The sequence below is a fragment of the Mesoplodon mirus genome (genome assembly GCF_964341445.2).
Source record: "Mesoplodon mirus genome assembly, chromosome: 13".
Classification (NCBI taxonomy): domain Eukaryota; kingdom Metazoa; phylum Chordata; class Mammalia; order Artiodactyla; family Ziphiidae; genus Mesoplodon; species Mesoplodon mirus.
In genome coordinates, this window is record NC_138989.1 from 66,509,134 (window position 1) to 66,527,679 (window position 18,546).

General features: G+C 49.4%; 1 protein-coding gene across 1 annotated transcript; it reads right to left on the minus strand.

Annotated features, from left to right (window-relative positions):
• Positions 1-53: 53 nt before the first annotated feature.
• MBD1 (methyl-CpG binding domain protein 1) lies at positions 54-17,910 on the minus strand. Its single transcript, XM_082640986.1, is given in 19 exon segments — positions 54-903; positions 2,396-2,651; positions 2,653-2,683; positions 5,583-5,644; positions 5,729-5,863; positions 6,214-6,351; positions 6,445-6,744; positions 7,119-7,286; positions 7,884-7,952; positions 8,036-8,155; positions 8,286-8,360; positions 8,524-8,652; positions 8,746-8,892; positions 9,251-9,291; positions 9,463-9,545; positions 9,631-9,797; positions 9,893-10,007; positions 16,142-16,275; positions 17,494-17,910. Coding segments are annotated over 18 exon segments (2,163 nt in total). The 5' UTR covers positions 16,252-16,275; positions 17,494-17,910; the 3' UTR covers positions 54-886.
• Positions 17,911-18,546: the final 636 nt, after the last annotated feature.

The following is an 18,546-nucleotide window of genomic DNA, read 5'->3' on the forward strand; positions in this document are numbered from 1 at the left end:
AGGCCATCTCTAAGTTAATCTTCATGACATAAATCATCACAAGACAACCTTAGTCGCGTAGTTCTTTACAGGAATTTACAAGGTATTTTCACATATAAAACCTCTGAGCCTCACAAATATCTTACAAAATTGATGCAACAGCAGGTATTATCCTCATTTTACAGCTAAACAATTAAAGCTGAGAGAGCCTGTTTTGTCAGCCAACTCAACCAGTAATGACAAATCTGTTAATAAAATCAGGAAACCGGGGCTTAGACTTGAGGTACCCTAGGATGGGGGGCAATCAGATGGGCTGGTACGCCAGTGACACGACCTGGCTGGGCACAATAAGAACTAGGGCCAGGGGTAGGATGTGGATTAGAATTGCAGGTGATCGGGCTCTGAGATTCCAGATCCCAGGCAGGAAAACAACACAGGTCAGGAAACCTAGAAGGGGCCCTCAGCACAGGTGGAGACCACAGCTGTACTTCTGGTCAAGAGCAAGGTGGTAGTTAATAGCTAAAAGCCAAATAACACTTTGGTACTCTTTCTATAGTGGGGGTGAACATAGAACTATCACAACACAGAAAAAATCAGCACCTAGTCGGTCACTGACGTGTAATAACCAAAGTACAACTAGTACTGTGCATCCCATCTTAAGATCGCAATTTACGGTAAATTAGTATTGCTTGATCATCTGTAATCCGCCCACTTCAGATTTTGTAGGCAGAATGTTTCTAGGTTTGGACTCCATTTCCTGAATTGCTGGTTCAGGCTTTCAGCCACAAAACAGAGTCTCTCTTCTCTTTCAAAATTTCTTTTAATAATTCTCTCATTTTGTCTTTTATGTCCTATAAAGCTTCTTCCTTCAATTGCAGTTCGGTAAAATACTCATTTTCATTTACTGCTAAGAGTTTACGTAGCCTGAAACAAACAAAAAAAGAAAGAAATTAGATGGTTGTCTCCGTTCCCTGGACGGGGTCCTGAGGGCCAGTTCCTTGATCTTCGATTCCCAAGGGTGCCTGGCCCGCCGGCTGGTCTGGGTGGAGGCACCCTGACACCACACCCTTGGGCAAGAGAGGCGACGAAAACGCCCTCGGCCTAGGAGCGGGGTTTGGTAAAAGCCACTGAGATCCTTGGGCGCCCGTCGGTAACCTCCTAGGTCTACAGCCTGGAGTTTTCAGCGACAGACAGGGGAAGCGGACCCTTGGCAATACCCGGCTGCCCTGAACATCCCAGCGTTGGTCCTGAGCTCGTCTTGCCGCGCCCTCACCCTGGGCGTGTCCCGTAATTTAATTCCGCTTCGGTTTTACCTGTTGAGCCACTTTGTGAAGAGGGGATTCCGCTTCCCACCGTGCTGGCTCGGCTTGGGAACAGAAGCCTGGACCCAGCGGAGGCCACGCCCACGCCCCAGGGCCGCCCAGGCAGGCGGGTGAGGGGCAGCGTCTCCCGAGCCCTGGTGGGAGGACCGCGGTCCGGGCGCCGGAGCCCCCTGGAGGGCCTATGCAGTGGGTGGAGGGGCCGGGCCAGGCGCCAAGCCCGGTGAGACGAGGCTTTCAACCAAGTCTCAACCTCCTGGGAGGCCTAAGAGAAGTGATTCACCCAAGGTCCACGGACAGAACCTGACCTTGCTCTTGCCACCCACTATACCACTTTCTCAGAGGCAGTCAATCAACACTTAAGCACCATCAAGACTCTCCAAAAGAAACACGAAGTGTATAAATCAGTAAACCGGACAATAAAAATCATTTAAAAATAATTTTAAAATAGAACAGCATAGAGATAGAAACTATTTATATTATTTCCAATGCCTATTGTGCCCCAACAAGGTTCACGCAAGGGCTGTCCTCCCAACAGTTTCCTGAATTCTGCGTTTTCACCATTAAATTCCATGATAAAGTTGGAAATCCATTCACCATTTGTAAATACATATTGATGTATTTAATAAAACTGCATGGACTATATCTTTTTCATTCCTGAATCCCAGTATTAAATACAGTGCCTACCATGGGCCAGGTTCTCAATACTTGAATGACACAAAAATAGCCGAGACCAGCAAGTTTTTTCTGGGTGGGCTTGACAGAATTTCTGTACTTGCTGGGGTCACCATGAAATCCATGGTCTTCAGCTTTGCATTTTCAGCAACGCAGCTTTATCAAGTTATCCTTTATCCTCAGGTGAGTAGTGAGACCCTTGGGAGCTGATTCCTGGCAGGGTGGCTTTGTAACGTGTCACCTTGACTAGGCTACGTTTCCCAGTACTCCCTTCCCCGTACGCTTCCGGTTAGGATGGGCCACAAGAGACATTTTGCGTGATATCTGGAGGGCAGAAGTGAAGCAGCCGCGCACTCGGAAGGTTGGTGCAGGGGCACCAGGCACTGTTGCAGTTCACGCATGTCATTTATCTGCTGGCTCACCTCGTTGGTATGGAGCAGCAGTCAGGCCTGCAGCCAGGCCCGCAGCTGCTCCACCTTCCCCAGGATCTTCCTTCGGCTTCTCTAATTCCTGGCCCAGATGCATATTTAACTCTGTGATGAAGGGCACCAGCTTCTTCTGCAGGAAACCCACATCATCGAAGTTGCAGGTGGTGAGAGGCTGACATGGGTTCCGGGCCATCCGCGTGGTTTCCGGCTCGTGCTCGTGGGCGCCAGTGTCTCCTCGGTCTCCCACTCTTTACATCCATCTTCCCTTCCCGATTGCCTGCCCTGCAGACTTCAAGCTCCAGCATTAGATGTAAAAACAACAGCCTTACAGAGACTGTTCAACCAGCTCCCACAACTGCCTAAGGTCAAATCCCTACAATAAATCTTTTAACATAATATACATATTTATATGGACATATACACATAAAATCTTTATATTAAGTGGTGCTGCTTTTCTGACTGTATCCTCATACACACAATAACCAGATTCTTATCTCATGAATCAGAATGCTATTCAAATAAATTTCACTTAGGACATCACTGTCAAAATACCACTAGAATACTAGGGTTGAGTGGTTGGATCCTGGGCGGGGAGCAAAACAGTATCAATAAAATTATCCAGTCTTGCCTCTGGCTGATGTAGGCAGGGTGAGGCAACGGAAGAAGCACAGGAGGGTGGCAGAGGGCTATATAACGAGTTAAACTAGAGAAAAGTTTAATCTACATCTGAATTATCTAAAGCTGCAGGGCTGGGATTAGAGTAAGGCAAGCGAAGCACATAGGCTACAAAATTTAAGGAGGGAGGCATGCACTCTGTCCTGGCACTGTAAAGCTAACTAAGTAATGAATCAAGGGCTAATCTTCTTGGCACTTTATGCAAAATTGGAAAGTGAGGCCGGGCTGAGCCAAGACTGGCCCTTAGGCAGGACTTGAAGCAGGTGAAACTCAGACTCCTAGTAGATAGGGGCTGAGAGCAGAAACCAAGCACAAAAGTCACCAAGGGACAGGGGATTCGAGTTGTGAGGAACGATGAGCCAGGCCAGGAGCTTTACCTCTGAAGATTGCTTTGGCTGAGGACGGGGAGTGACGGTAACAAGCAGCGCCAATGCGGAAAGATGCCCTTTTGGGTTTGAGGGATCCTATGCAGCACCTGAGGCCTGGGAAGAACCCAGTCTCAGGAGGCACGGGTGCTCTGATAAGGTGGCACAATCCACAATGCCTTGGTGCTCCCTAAACCACCCTAAGGGCAGCAGTGTTAAGGGGTTTGTTATAAAGCTTAGAGTAATCCACCTTGTTTTCAAGGTCACTGGAAACTTCCGTTAATATAACGTTATTACACACTATTGGATACAGGTTATAGTTTACAGTTTAGTGGCTTAACTTAGGACAAGGCTTTTACAACCTGGGTCTGATTCTAGGCTCTATCAATATTAGCTGTTCGACACTGGACAAGTTATGTAGTTTCTCTGCATCTCAGTTTTCCTGTCTGCAAAAATGGGCAAAACCAATGCCCTTCTAGAAAGATGTTTCTGAGGACTAAACCAGGTCCACGGGAGGAACTCACCAAATAGCAGTTCCTTTCCTCATTTATTCACAGTACTGTTTAGAGACACGGCCAGGTCTCATCCAACTGTATTTAAAGTTATTTATGATGATGGCTTGTTTAGGCTGAAGGTGGCTTTAATTACATCCGCTCTCCCATCCCAACTCCCCCATCCTTCATACCCACACTTCTTATCACACTCAGGCTCTTGGGATTTGCACTGGTTGGAGCAGATGCACCAACTTCCTACTCTTTTCCTTCCTTTTCTGTTTACTTCCTCTATAAGCTCAAAGTACTGAACAGGCCTGCTCCTCTGGTTTGGTGGTAGGTTTTCCCAGTTCCCACTGACTCCCACACAAGCCCTGGCAATCCATCTATGGTCCAGCCTCTGAGCAGATCAGTGTTGTCTCTCATAAAGTCGGTCTGTAAATATCACCTTGAGTCCTACAGTCTGCAGAAGCCTCCAGTCTACTGCTTTCTAGCTCCAGGTTTTTTAAGGTCCTTGGACCTAGAGAAGAGGGAGCAGGTCTGTATGTTGAATGAGGTTCCCTATGTGCAAAATGGAGCATCACAAACCATTCCCTACTCTTCCATTTCCCCTTACTTTTCCTTTCTCTCTTCTACAATCTTCCATTACAGACAGTGTAGCACACCAAGCACATCACTACCTTCTCTGGTCACATGTAATGACTTCACGCATAGGGGAAATAAGTCGCCCCAGTTGGATTATAAGCTCCCTGAAGGCAGAAATCCTGTGTCTCCTGAAGGATAAGCCTTCCAGGGTCATTGATTCACCGATGTATCTGCCACACTGCAGTGTACCCAGAAGGGCCGCAATCAGTACCTCAGTACTTGCCCAGGTGCAGGTGGAGGAGTCTCTGGCCTGCAGACACTAGTTTGCAGGAACAAAGGAATCCAGGAGTTGAGGCCAACAGGTTTATGTTGCCTGTGTCTGGGGCTCTGTTCAGGGCTGTCAGCAGTTCTGCAGGAGGCAGCATCCCCCTGTCCTCCTCCCACCGTCCCAGTCCTTAAAGGCACCTATCCTGCCTTCCACTGCCACGCCTGCAGGGACAGTCCTGTGCAGCAGCTGAAACAGTAAATGACCTCAACGGGCTCTGGAAAGGCCGAAGAAACACAGCCTAACCCCTTCCACAGAGGATACTCCAGTTGTATGTGGACCCAGATCACAAAGCCATCTTAGGACCCAGATCTCCTGCCCACCCACCACTGCCCAGCCCACCCATTCATCTTTTGGAGACTCCACAGGCCTTCAAGACCCCGAATGATGATTCTCTGAATAAGAATTTATATATTAAGCCTGACCTCTGTGGATTTTCTTAGGGATATAGGGGCAAGGCTTTCCTTTTCTTTTCTTCAAATCTCATCACAGGTCACCAAATCCTCTCCCCCCATCACCTCCCGTAACCCTTCTCAAGAACAGCCCTGACCTGGACCTCAGGAGAAATCTCTAAGGTCCTATACATACCCCGTCGCTGACTGTGACCAGAGCAGTGGTGTGGGGCCTTTACCTCCCACTACACCATGCCAAAACGCTGAGTGTACTTTCAAAACTCAGGGCCCACATCTGACCGGCATCCCACCCCATCCCATCCCCACCCCTCCCTGTGGAGGGCACACCTTGGCAACCAGACTGCTGTGTCCCGGAGACGGGTTCCACCCAGGCTGAAAATCTCCGTGATCTGGGGAAGAATTAACATCAGGGTCAACATGGCTGGTGGGGCTAAAGCAGGGTCAGGAAGAGTGAGGTGTCCCCCAGCACTGACCACGGGCGTGCCAGCCCCTCCTGCCTCCTCCTCTGGGGCCAAGTCAGAGGTGGGGTCATCCTTGTTCTCCTCCTCCTTGTCCTCCTCAGGGTCAGGTGGCTCTTGCTTCACAGGTGGCAGGCCTGGGTCTACTGCCTGGGGGAGGTGGAAAACGGGCAGTGGTCAGAAGGGTAGGGCTGGCCTGAGGAAAGCGTCTCTATCAGCCAACCTGTCACTGCGCTGACAATCCCACTTCTGTCACACTTGAGCACAGAAAAACCATGTCTCTGCCTACAGACCTTTCCCATTCCTCACAGATTTCCATTCTTCTGTTAGCTGGGCAGCAAAGCAGGCAAAACTAGGTGCCTGGGGAGGGTGGGGCATCTGTCGGACAGGCGGGATGATTCTGTGAGAGGCTGTCATCAGCACACTATTACTTTGCTCAAAGAACCACCATCATGGCTCACCATCACTCTGCTCACAGACCACCCATCACTGACCCCCACCTTGCTGGGGCAGCCAGGCAGCAATACAGGAGAAGTCAGGATGGCTGTGCCCGGTGTCCAGTCTTCCTGGGCATCCGCCTTCTCTTGCTTCACCTGGGGTAAGGCCACGACCCAACTCAGGCCAGGGCACTGGGCCTCCTGCGTGAAGGAGGATGGCAGCAGACTTGGTCCCAGCTTCCCCACATGAGGCTGGGTGGGGCCGGGAAGGGCAGGATAAGGTGGGACCCTCACCTGTAACAGAGCTGCTGTGGAGGCTGGAGCCGGGCCAGGCACCTGCACGGGACTGCTTGCACCCTCCCGTAAGAACACGAGGTCGGTGCCAGGCGGGGGCAGCACAAAGCCACTGCCTGCTTCCTGCTTCACTGGAGTCTGGGCACGGGCTGGCTGGGCCATGGGCGTGGCCAAGGGAGGCTTCAGGGTCTGACCCAGACGGGGCCTTCGAGCACAGCCAGGCCTCTTTCGACGCGGGTAAGTTGCGGGTGGCCCGGCGCCATCCTCGGACCCTGCCCAGACACTTGGCAGCAGCCGCTTCTGTGAGGAGAGATGGGGTGTTATGGCCGCTGGGTACAATGGCCAACCACACTACCCTGCCCCGATCAATGTGCCTGTGACTCCGCTTCCCCCGCCCCCGTTAATCCCAGCACAGAGCCTCCTCAGGTATGAGCCCCTTGCCACCGAGCCTGCTAGTCTCCTGTTGGCAATGCCAGCGCCACCCAGATTCCTCATTTATCCCAGCACAAGGTCTGCTAATTGCTGGCCGAACCCCTTGCCCCACCCACCGCTCCGAAGCTGCAAGACCCATCTGGCCGGGCCCCACCCACCTACCAGGCCGGCCCATCCCTCTCAGGCACCAGGGGGCCTGGCACTGTTCATCCCACCCACCCGACCCATCCTGCCGCACCCACCATAGCAAACTGCAGGCACTGGCGCCAACGACACTTCTGGCGCTTCTGGTTGCTGCCCCCGAACTTGGGCTTATCACAGCAGAAGTCGCAGTGGCCACAGTCCATCCGCCGCAGGCAGGCCGCACAGGCCCCACACTTGCGGTTCTGCCGACGGTTCGTGTAAGGCTGCTGGGGAGCAGAGGGCGGGGATGCTGTCACTAGGACAGTTACAGGGCTGCTCCTGTTACTCCTCCACTAGCCCCACTGGAGGGAACTGGCTGGACACTGGCCTTAGCCTGACTCCCCACTAGTCACACCTCAGCGTCTGCTAGTCGAGCACCAGGCAGTATCACTGCACCGGATGGCCCTTGATACCACAAGGACTGTGGCTGCTCCGGCACGGGGTCCATCGTTCTATCTGCTAGTCCCCCAGTAGCTACCAAGACAATGTCTTTGACCCCCGTCTCCAGCAGGATTTTGCTGACACCCTTTTAGCTCCCATCACTGCACCTGCAACGTCTGCTCATCCTGCGTGAACTTCAGTCACCGTGCCAGCTTTTCCTCTATTCGTCCCACTAGAGTGCTGGTTCATCCGACATTAGGTACTGTCAATGCACCTGTTGATCCCGTAGTAGTGCCTACCCCACTGTCTGCTCATCCCACACTAGCACCCATCACTGTGCCTTACTATTCCCTTATTAGGCCCATGGCAGCATCTGCTTCTTTGTGGTTAACCAAGTGCCCTGGGAGAGTCTAGGCTTGTCCAGGTAGGGCGAGGCCACTCACTAGCTCGTCCTCGTCTACACAGTAATAGATGAATTCAGCAGGTGGCGAGGGGGCCAGGGCTCTGGGGTGCTGCAGAGGCAAATGGGGTGGGGTCAGGGCAGGTAGTGGGTGAGGTTACAGTTGTGCCTTCCCCCTGCCCACCAGGGCCTCACCAGCTCTGGAGACTCTGGAGGCTGTGAGGGCGGAAGTGCAGGCAGTGGCTGGGTTCGGGGGGGGCGCCGCCGAGGAGCCACCTTGGAGTCGCAGCCTCCCCTGCGGCGGCCGTGTTTACCCTGAGAGAAAGCCAGAAGGACAGTTTAGGCTTGGTGGCACCAGGCAGACACAGGACCACCTGCCTCCCCCGAGGTGTGCAGAAAGCATGCATGTGGGACAGGCAGGCAGAGGGTGGGCCGGGGCACTCACAGCAGGGGGAGCCACAGCTAGGGGAGGGCGTCGTTGACATCGCTGATGGTGGCGGCGGAGGCGGTGTGCAAGGTGCTGGCAGACAGAGGCAGGCGGGGCCGAGGAGGTGAGCACGGGACGGGGGAGAAAAGAAGACATGAGGTGCGCAAGGCCAGGTGGGGAGGAAGCAGCGGCAGCTGTAACGGTACAGTGAGCTCTGCCGCGGCCCACCAGCGCCGGCCCCTCCAGCCTGACTCACCCGCAGGCAACGCCGCTGGACGCACCTCCACTGGCGCCTGAGACCAGGGCGGGGAGGGCGAAGGCAGACTCGACAACGGCCACAGTCCTCTCGGGTCTGACAGCCCCGGCACACTCCACACCCTCGGCTCTGTGGAGGGCCGGAGGTGTGACGCATGGGGCCAGGGCTCTGAGGGTCAGGAGTGCAGGTGAGTCTCGGGCCCACCCCACCTGCCCGACTCACCCTTTCCACGATCCGGAGGCACCGTCTTCGCTCACACTTGCAGAACAGCCCCGAGGCCACATCGTGGGGCAACTGCAGGAGGCAGGTGGAGCAGGCCCCACAGTCTTCTGTTACCTGGCAGGCCGCACACTCCCCGCAGCCCACACGCTGCCAGGAATGGGCGGGGCAAGGTCTCAGGTCCAGGCAGAGTGGCTCCAGGAGCACTGCCCCTCGTGTGCCTGCTGACCCCACACTGGCCCTCATCATCATGTCTGCTCGTCCCCCATTTGTCTCATCGCTGTCTGATAACTACTGATTAGCCACCATCATTGAGGCCGTAACGATGTCTACTGCTCCCCTGTGAACCTCGTCACTGTGTCTACTGATTAACTCCCATTACTGTCGGCTCCCTACAAAATGACTCTGACACCCTGTGGACCCATCACTGTCCCTTCGGACCCTCACCAGCCCCTATCACATCCTGTTCCCACTGCACACTTGTGAGGAGGAAGCAGGTCGTGCTTACCTTAAACATCCTCTGCTCCCGGTTGAAAGCAATTCTCTGTGCTGCAGGGAGGGAGAGAGTGGAAGAGAAATGTAAAGGGAGCATCAGATACCTGACCTCATGACTGCTTCCGTCCTGACATCTACCATTCAATCTCCAGCCAGACACCTGTGTCCTAGCCTGACGCCAAGCCTGCTCCGGCTCTACCTCCCAGTGCCCCAGGGGCCACTCACCTCGGCAGTCCTTGCACAGAGTCTTGAGCCGCTGCCGTCGGGTTCCATCCCCTGAAAAGCTGATGCCACAGTTCTCACAGCACCTGGGATGGGAAACATGGGCATGGGGCCGAGTGCACGCCCAACCACAGCCCTCGTGGACCTGGCTCACTTGAGGCCAACACTCACCCAGGTGCAGGAAGTGAGGCTGGGACTGTGTCAGCATCAGCCTTGGTCTCATCCCTTGGGGCCTCCTTCCTGACTTCACTCTTCGGAGGTCCAACCTCACGTTTCTGAGCCTTGGCTGGCCTCGAAGGCCTCTTCCGCTTCCTGCTGGGGATGGCCAAGGAATGGGCCTGGAGATAAGAGCAAGGGCAGGAAGATGTAAGTCAGCGGGTGGGTGTTAGGTGGCTCAGCCACTCCTGCCTGGGTATCCCACACTGTACAGTACCTTGGGAGCCGGATGGCACAGGATGCCTTGTTTGAAGTCGAAGAGAGTGAGATCGCACGCAGGGCCCAGGTATCGGGTCAGCTCAACTTTGCTTCGGATCCTGTCTCCTGTGGGGCTGGGGGTGGGCCAGAACGGGTTGGTACCTAGGCGGAGCCACTGCCACTCCACCCACACAACCTTCCCACTGGGCTGGTGAATAGGCCTGCAGAGCTGGTGGGATACAGGAGGCAGCCTGGGATCAGCCTATGAGCCCCGACCAAGTAACTACCCCAAATAACCCTGAACAGCAGGAAGATAAAAGGCATATAAATACCAGCAAGTATACAAACAGTAATAAGTAATATAAATGTAAACAGATATGCATGTATTTATAATGTGTGCTAATAGTGGTATTCTATGTAAGTGAAAATAAACACAAATAGGAACACAGATACATTACATAATGTAACTGTGTTAGCATTACATACGAAATACATAGACAAATCAAGAAAACTTATATAAGACACAAACCAATGTTTTAAATATAGCTGGCCCTTGAATAACACAGGCTTAAACTGTGCAGGTCCACTTATATAGAGATTGTTTTCAATAATTATACTGGAAAATTTTTTGGAGATTTGTGACTATTTAAAAAAACTCAATGAACCATGTAGCCTAGAAATATTGAAAAAATTAAGAAAAAGTTAGGTGTGTCATGAATGCATAAACTATATGTAGATACTAGTCTATTTTATCTTTTACCACCGTAAAATATACATATGTCTATTATAAAAAGTTTAAACTTATTCATCACACACTTAAAGACCGTATGTGGTCCCATTCGCAGTCAAGAGACATGTAAACAAACATGAAGATGCAGTATTATACCATAACTGCATAAAATTAACGGTAGTTCATATTGTACCACTATAATCATCTAACAGCCACCTCCTGTTGCTACTGCAGTGAGCTCAGGTGTTGCGAGTATCTGCTTAAAATGCCATGGAAGGCGAGTGAGCAGTCTGCTTCTCCAGTAAATTGCACATCACAGTAGAAAGCGACCCCTTGCGGTGGTTCTCATGTCATTTTCATCGCGTTTAGCGCAATACCATAAACCCTGAGTAACACCATGGGACCATAACAAAGTGTAACCACTGATGCTGGAAGTGCGCCCAAGAAGCAGAGAAAAGTCATGACATGACAAGAAAAAGCTGAATTGCGTGACATGAACCATAGACTGAGATCTGCAGCTGTGGTTGCCCTCCAACTCAAGATTAATGAATCCGGTTGTAAGGACTATTGTAAAAAAAAAAAAAAAAAAAAAAGGAAATTCACAAAGCCGTCGCTGGAGCTACACCAGCAGCTCGAAAACCTTGTATTTTTTGCAAAACACCTTTTTATCTCGCACTGAAAATGCAGCTCTTATGTGGAGGCAGGATTGCTGTAAGAAAGCCATACCTATAAATTCCAATATAACTCAAGAAAAAATGAAGTCATTGTAATGACAGCTTAAAGCAAAAGGAAGGTGAAGTCTCTAAAGCCGGAGAGTCTAATGCCAGCAAAGGATGGTTTGATAATTGTAGAAAGAGGTTTGGCTTTGAAAGTGTCAAGATAACAGGAGAAGTGGGTTCTGCCAACCAAGGGGCAGCAGACAAGTTCCCAGACGCCATTAACAAAATCACTGAGGAGAAAGGATACGTGCCTGAACAAGTTTTTAATGCAGATCAAAGTGCCCTATTCTGCACACACACACACAAAAATGCCAGAAACGACATTTATTAGTAAGAAAGAGAAGTGAGCAACACGATTTAAGGCTGGAAGGGACAGGCTAACCCCACTGTTTTGTGCAAATGCAGTCAGGTTTATGATCAGGACTGCCCTTATCTATAAAGTTGCTAACCCTAGAGCCTTGAAGGGAAAAGACAGACCCCAGCTGCCAGTCTTTTGGTTGTACAAGAAGGCCTGGACAGCGACAACCCTTTTTGTTATTGGTTCCATTGATGCTCTGTCCCTGAAGTCAGGAAGTACCCTGCCAGTAAGGGACAGCCGTTAAAGTTCTTTTGATATTGGACCACGCCCCTGCCCATCCAGAACCCCAGGAATTCAACACCCAAGGCGTCGAAGTGGTCCACCTGCCCCCAAACACAATGTCTCTAATTCAGCCTCTAGATCAGGGGGTCATAAGGACCTTTAAGGCTCATTACACACAGTACTCTATAGAAAAGACGGTCAACACTATGGAAGAGAACCTTCATAGACAGAGCATCATGAAAGTCTGGAAAGATTACACCACTGAAGATGCCATCGTTATAGAAAAAGCTGTGAAAGTCATCAAGCCCAAAACAATAACTGCTGCTGGAGAAAACTGCGGCCAGATGTCGTGCATGACTTCCCAGAATTTACGACCAAGTCAATCAAGGATATCATGAAAGAGATTATGGATATGGCAAAAAGGGGGGAGGGGATGAAGGGTTTCAAGACATGGATCTTGGATTCAAGAGCTATCAGACACCACACCAGAGGAATTAACACAAGACGACTTGATGGAGATGAATGCTGCCGAACCAGTGCCGGACGATGAGGAAGAGGACGCAGAAAAAGGAGTGCCAGAAAAAAACCTGACATTAGACAATCTAGGAGAAGGGTTCCGATATTCAAGAACACTTTGGCTTATTTCACAGCACGGACCCTTCTATGATATGGACACTGAAACTAAAGCAAACAGTGGAAGAAAGAGTGGTACTGTGTAGAAACATTTTTGGAAAAGTGAAAAGGCAAAAAAGTCGGACAGAAATTACAATGTACTTCTGTAGAGTTACACCGAGTGTCCTGGCCCTCCTGCCTTCCCTGCCACCTCCGCCACCCTCCTCAGCAAGGCCAAACCCCTCCTCCTTCTCTTCCTCCTCAGCCTGCTCAATGTGAAGACAACAAAGATGAAGACCTTTATAACAAAGATGAAGACCTTTATGATGCTCCACTTCCACTTAACGAACAGTAAATCATCATCAGGCTGTACCGTTAATACTTACCTGTCGTGTTTGTGCGTGAGTATCTTTGTGTGAAAACCTAACAACGGTACGGCAAGAACTGTATGAGACATTTCATCACCCAAGTATTCATCGGTGTGAGACTTGAAGTGGATTGCCTATACTTACACAGGCATAAGGTGAGTGATATTTAATATAAACTTAACATGTTAGTTTTCTTACTGTTTTATAACTTTGCTTTCAAAGAATTACATTACCATATGGTATGCCTCTCTCTCTGGCAATCAGGGAAACTGCCTATCATCACAAGTAAGTGGTTTTTAAAAATGTAACTATGTTCCCAATACTGCATTATGAATATGATTATAATACTGTATGCCATAAAAATTTTACAATTCATTCATTAGTGTACAGGTGAGGCCACCATGAAGCAACTGTATCAATTATAGTACCCTACCATAAAGCAATCATATTGCTCCTTCTTAGTTATCAATGCATGAATTGTTATACCTGTAAATAAACGTAAATTTTTCAATTATCTTTTCATTTTTGATGTCTGGTATTAGTAATATGTATAATATCTACAATGTTTTGTATCATATAAGACAATATTGATGTAGGTACTGACAGACAAGCAATTCATCTTGTAAACAGATGATGTAAACTTATGGTATTGATAAATACAGTACAGTACTGTAAATGAACTTTTTCTTCCTTATGATTTTCTTTTATTTTGGCTGCACCACACGGCTTGCAGGATCTCAGTTCCCCGACCAGGGATTGAACCCAGGCCACAGCAGTGAAAGCCCAGAATCCTAACCACTAGGCCACCAGGGAACTCCCTTATGATTTTCTTAATCTCTTCTCTAGCTTATTTTACTGTAAGAATACAGTATATAATATATACAACATACAAAATGCGTGTTAACTATTTATGCTATCGGTAAGGCTTCCAGTCAACAGTAGGCTATTAGTTAATTTTTTTGTTTGTTTTGCTGCGCCACATGGCACTCAGGATCTTAGTTTCCCCCACCAGGGATCGAACCCATGCCCCTGCAGTGGAAGTGCAGTCTTAACCACTGGACCGCCAGGGAAGTCCCCAGTAGTTAAGTTCTTAAGGAATCAAAAGTTGTATGTGGATTTTCGACTGCACAGGGGATTGGCACCCCTAATCCCTACATTGTTCAAGGGTCAACTGTACACATATAAATAAGTGTACATATAGCTATACATACAAATACATATGTAAACAAATAAATGCAACTACATACAAAACGAAGTATAAGTAACTGATGTTGGGAGACAATATTCCACAGGTCTCTCACATTTCTACATGTCTTTCAAGAGCAGCACTGACTATCCTTTGTTATGAACTATCTTTTCAAGGATGTGTGTACAGCATCAGCCTTGGAAGATAAGAGACAGGGTGTCCTTCCAGAGCAAAGGGAAGGCATCCTTACTGTCCTAACATTATAAAAGACTGGATTCCTTAAGCTCAAGGTTCCCTTCCTACAATACAACCCAGTGCGTGTGTAGGTGCTAATTAATTACCCTCTTCATGTCACCCTGTGGGAACTGGCATTTGGGGAACTGGCACAATAACGATGACATACTGGATACTGCTAATGCTGTGAGTAATAAACGGTCTTTCATCTCTGAACCGGAAGCCTCCTATCTCCTACTAGGCATCCACAAAAGTGCGACACATTCACCTGCTATCTTGCCTTAATTAGGGTAAAATCTCTGGCCTTCTCAGTTCTTGATCATTGCACTTATATTTATAAATTTTGAAAGTTTTATAAAAATTGTAAATATGTGGATAAACGTACAACTAATATAAATAAACATATAAACATTTTAAAAACACCATATGTTTATTTATAAACATATAAATAAATGTAATTGTAAGTATAATTTTACTATATTCCTCCAAGGAAACAACTTACATACAAAAAATGTTCAGAAAATTTAATAACTATATCACTAGCATATTCTAAAAGACCTTAAATCCTTAAATGTAACTTGTTTATAAAAATGTATTTTCATGTATTTACAGTCAATTCTCATTATTCACAGTAATCTGTTCTATAAAGTCACCTTGAACACTGAATTAGTGAGTACAGAACCACTGCTCCTAATGGAACTACAGGTTAGGTTCCTGTAAGCCTCTGGTCACATTCTGTCAACTGATCAGTATGTAACCTTGTTTTATGTGTGTTTCTGTTTAAAGACACCCTGCTTAATACAGTCCTCTTACAAATAATTAACTGCATGGCCTTTGAATGATTTAAAGCCAGGAGCTTTGGAAGCCATCTGTGTTATATAGGTTCCTTTGTCGATGTAAAACAAGCCAGTCTCATCAGCACTGAAAACCTACTCTTCTACATAACCCTTTTCCTCTATAACACTTATCAGGTGTTTTTTAAATTCTTCCACAGTCTCTTATCTGCAGAACCTGCCTCACTTGCAAATTTAACACTTTTCACGATGTATCACCTTCTGAAACGTGTGAGCCAGCCAGCACTAGCTGAGACAGGCTTAACATTTTCATAACCCTGGGTAACATAACTGTCAATGTCCTTTGTTTTCAGCCTCACAACGCTGTCCACTACACTTTAATCATCATCTCATGGTTCCGCGAATTTAGCCACTTTCCCACCTTTTCCTTAGCTTCATCAGATACTATAGATGTTACTTCAGCACTTTCTGGAGCAGCCTCATGTACTAATTGGCAAACTTCCTCTTCTTTTTCCAGATATACTGCCTTTTTGATTTATTAACATTGAACTCACAGCCAACAGCACTGCAACTCATGCCTGAACAAAGCTTATTTAATATGTATTTTCTGCATATTGCACATCCCCGACTTCTTGCACTTAGAACACTGGACAGCACTTCAACACTACACTTGAGGGCAACTACAAAGAGCAAAATCACCATTAAAAAGTACAAAAATGCAAAAAACAGACACTAAATAGACCTCAAAAAGGATACTTGTTTACAGTACAAGAGCTAAAATAAGAAAGCCTCGTACAACCTCGGCTGGGAACACACGCATCAGGCGACTTATTTTTTGCTGCTCTGTGCATATCCACAAATGACCATGAAAGCACAGTGAGTATGACTTTGGGGGTACAAATTTTAGTAAGCAAATTTGCAAATATGGAATTTGCAAATAATAAGGATCAACTGTATACGCATAATTTAACCCCACCCCCTGATTTCACCCTGCCTAACCAGGCTCAGCCCTAAGCCCTGACTCTGTCCACAACCCACCCAGTACCTCTGGTAATAGGTGTCTGAGCGTCCACAGGTGGCACCTGACTTGCGAAAGACCTCACGGCGCTTCCAGCCAGGGCCCAGGGCCGGGCAGTCCAGCCAGTCCTCAGCCATGGGGCCACAAGAAGGAGCAGCGGCCTGCAACATGGAGGGGGCGGTGGGAGAAACTGAGGCTCTAGGGAGGAACATGTTGTGCCCCAGGCCACACAAACCCACGGGTCTGTTAATGCTTAAGATCTAGGACCTGCCACAAGCAACTGGCCAATATAAGGAAGAGAAAACCCCCATCCCCACTCCATTCTTCCCCGTCCTGGGCCCAGGAACTTGTCAGTCCCCCCGCTTCTTAACCTGGTAGCCCCATCCTCAACCTAAGGGTCCCCATCCTCAATGCATTCCTCATTCTCAGCGTCCTAATCCCCGATTCCCCCCCAGCCTCAGCTTGAGAGACCTCAGTCCTCCCATCCTCAGCGCAAGAGGCCCCCATACGACTCGTCCTCAGACCCAGGTCCCAAACTCGCCCTCAGTATCCTAACCTCCCATTCATTCCCTTCCTTGACCCAGGAGTCACTAATTTCTCTCTTTCAGTCTTTTAACTCTCCCATTCCTTCCCTGTCTGCTGTCCTCTTATCCTGCTATCTCAGTAGTATTGCCTCGGCTTCCTCTGTGTCCTCTGCCACAGAGCCCCCAGCTCCTCCATATCGCTGACAGCCTCGCCCACCTTATTTTCCCTCTGTCGGTGCTCTAAGCCACAATTTCTTCCCAAGCCCCCAGACCTCCCTATTCCGCTCTTCTGCAGCTAAAAAGTTCCCTTCAGTGTCCTCATCCTCCCATCAGCTTGAGACACCCTGATTTCTCCCTTCCGCGTTTGAACTCCCCCACCCCATTCCTCTCCTCTCGGGCCAGGACCATGCCATCCCTAACTGTCAGCGCTCTGACCCCCTATTTTTCTTCGTCCTCCATATGAGACCCCCGTGCCTCCCTGTCAGCACTCCAACGCGTTTCTCCCCGTCATCAGCCTGAGAGCCCCTAATTTCTCCCCTTGAGCGTTCTGAACCCCCGTTTCTCTCTCCTTAACCTGAGAGGCCCCGATATCTGCCCTCAGCGTTCGGATCCTCCCCTATTCCTCTCCGTCCTCGTCCAAGATCCCGACACTTCCACCTGTCAGTCTTCTGAGCCCATTCCTCCCCTTCCTCCCCCTAAATCCCCCCATTACTCCCCTTCAATATTCCGACGCCGCCATTCCTCCCACTCATCGGCCTGAGGGCCCTTCATTGCTCTCCGTCAGCGTTCTGAACCTCAATTCTTCCCCATTCTCCGCCTGAGCGGTCTCCATTTCCACCCCCACGACTGTCTCACCAGCTCGGCTCCCGGCCGGTACCTTCCACCGCTCTAGGTCCGCTGACCCATGGCGGGGGTCCCGCCTGTGGCTCTCGCCTTGCTCAGCTCCTCTTCTTCCTCCTCCGTAGCCGCTTCCTCAGAAGCTATAGCTGTCTCCGTCGCAGCCGCCGCCGCGGCCGTTCGTTGCTCCAGTAACCGGATATCCGCTCGAGTCCAACGCTCGAGCTCTGCCCCCTGGCGGGACGCCTGCGCGCTAATACCCCGCCTGCGCGAACGCTTAGCGGGGAAGACTCCACGCCTGCGTGTTGAGTCCGGTGGAGGAGCGTGCCACTTTTGAGGGGACCTGCTGCGCTTGCGCGCCGACGTCCCACTCAGGCTCGCGCCTCATCGGAGACTTGCAGCGCCTGCGCACCTCGCTTCGCGCCCCTCCGTCCATCTCGTTCTCGCCTGCGCTCTCCAGTCCCAACCTAAGGGGAGGAGGGGGATTGGGGTTGGCCCTGGTCTCCGTTTGGTTGGCGATCTCCACAAGGAGTAACTGGGAGGGAGGAGCGGAGAAGGCTGGGGTCGTGCCAGAACACTCCTTTCGCACCTGTTACCTTGGTCGCACCTGTGCTCTACCGTTCCTCCTGTCACGGAAAAATTAATCAGTAGTCGATCTAAAGAAGAAATAGAAAATTTTATTTTAGCCATTTTGAGGATTATAATCTGAAAGACAGTGTTTTGGAAAACTCTGAGGACTGTTCCATCTATTAGAAATGGAAGGCACAGTTATGTACATCTTTGAGACAAAGGATCAAACATCAAAATGGCACTGACATTTTACATTAAGTTAGCGAAAGATGCTGTGCGGCTGAACCACACTGACTCCATTTTTTCAGTTCCATCATAGGCCCACAGTCCTACCCTCCTCCCCTTTCTCTGTGACAGAGCTTTAGCCTACTCAGAAGGAATGCACCGGCACCAGAGAAGTTATCAACTTTTACCCTTGCCTTCATCTGATATGAAAATTCGAAAAATGCCTTTTGCTGACGCAGATGGTTAATGATTTGTGAGGAATAATAGTCATGAGAC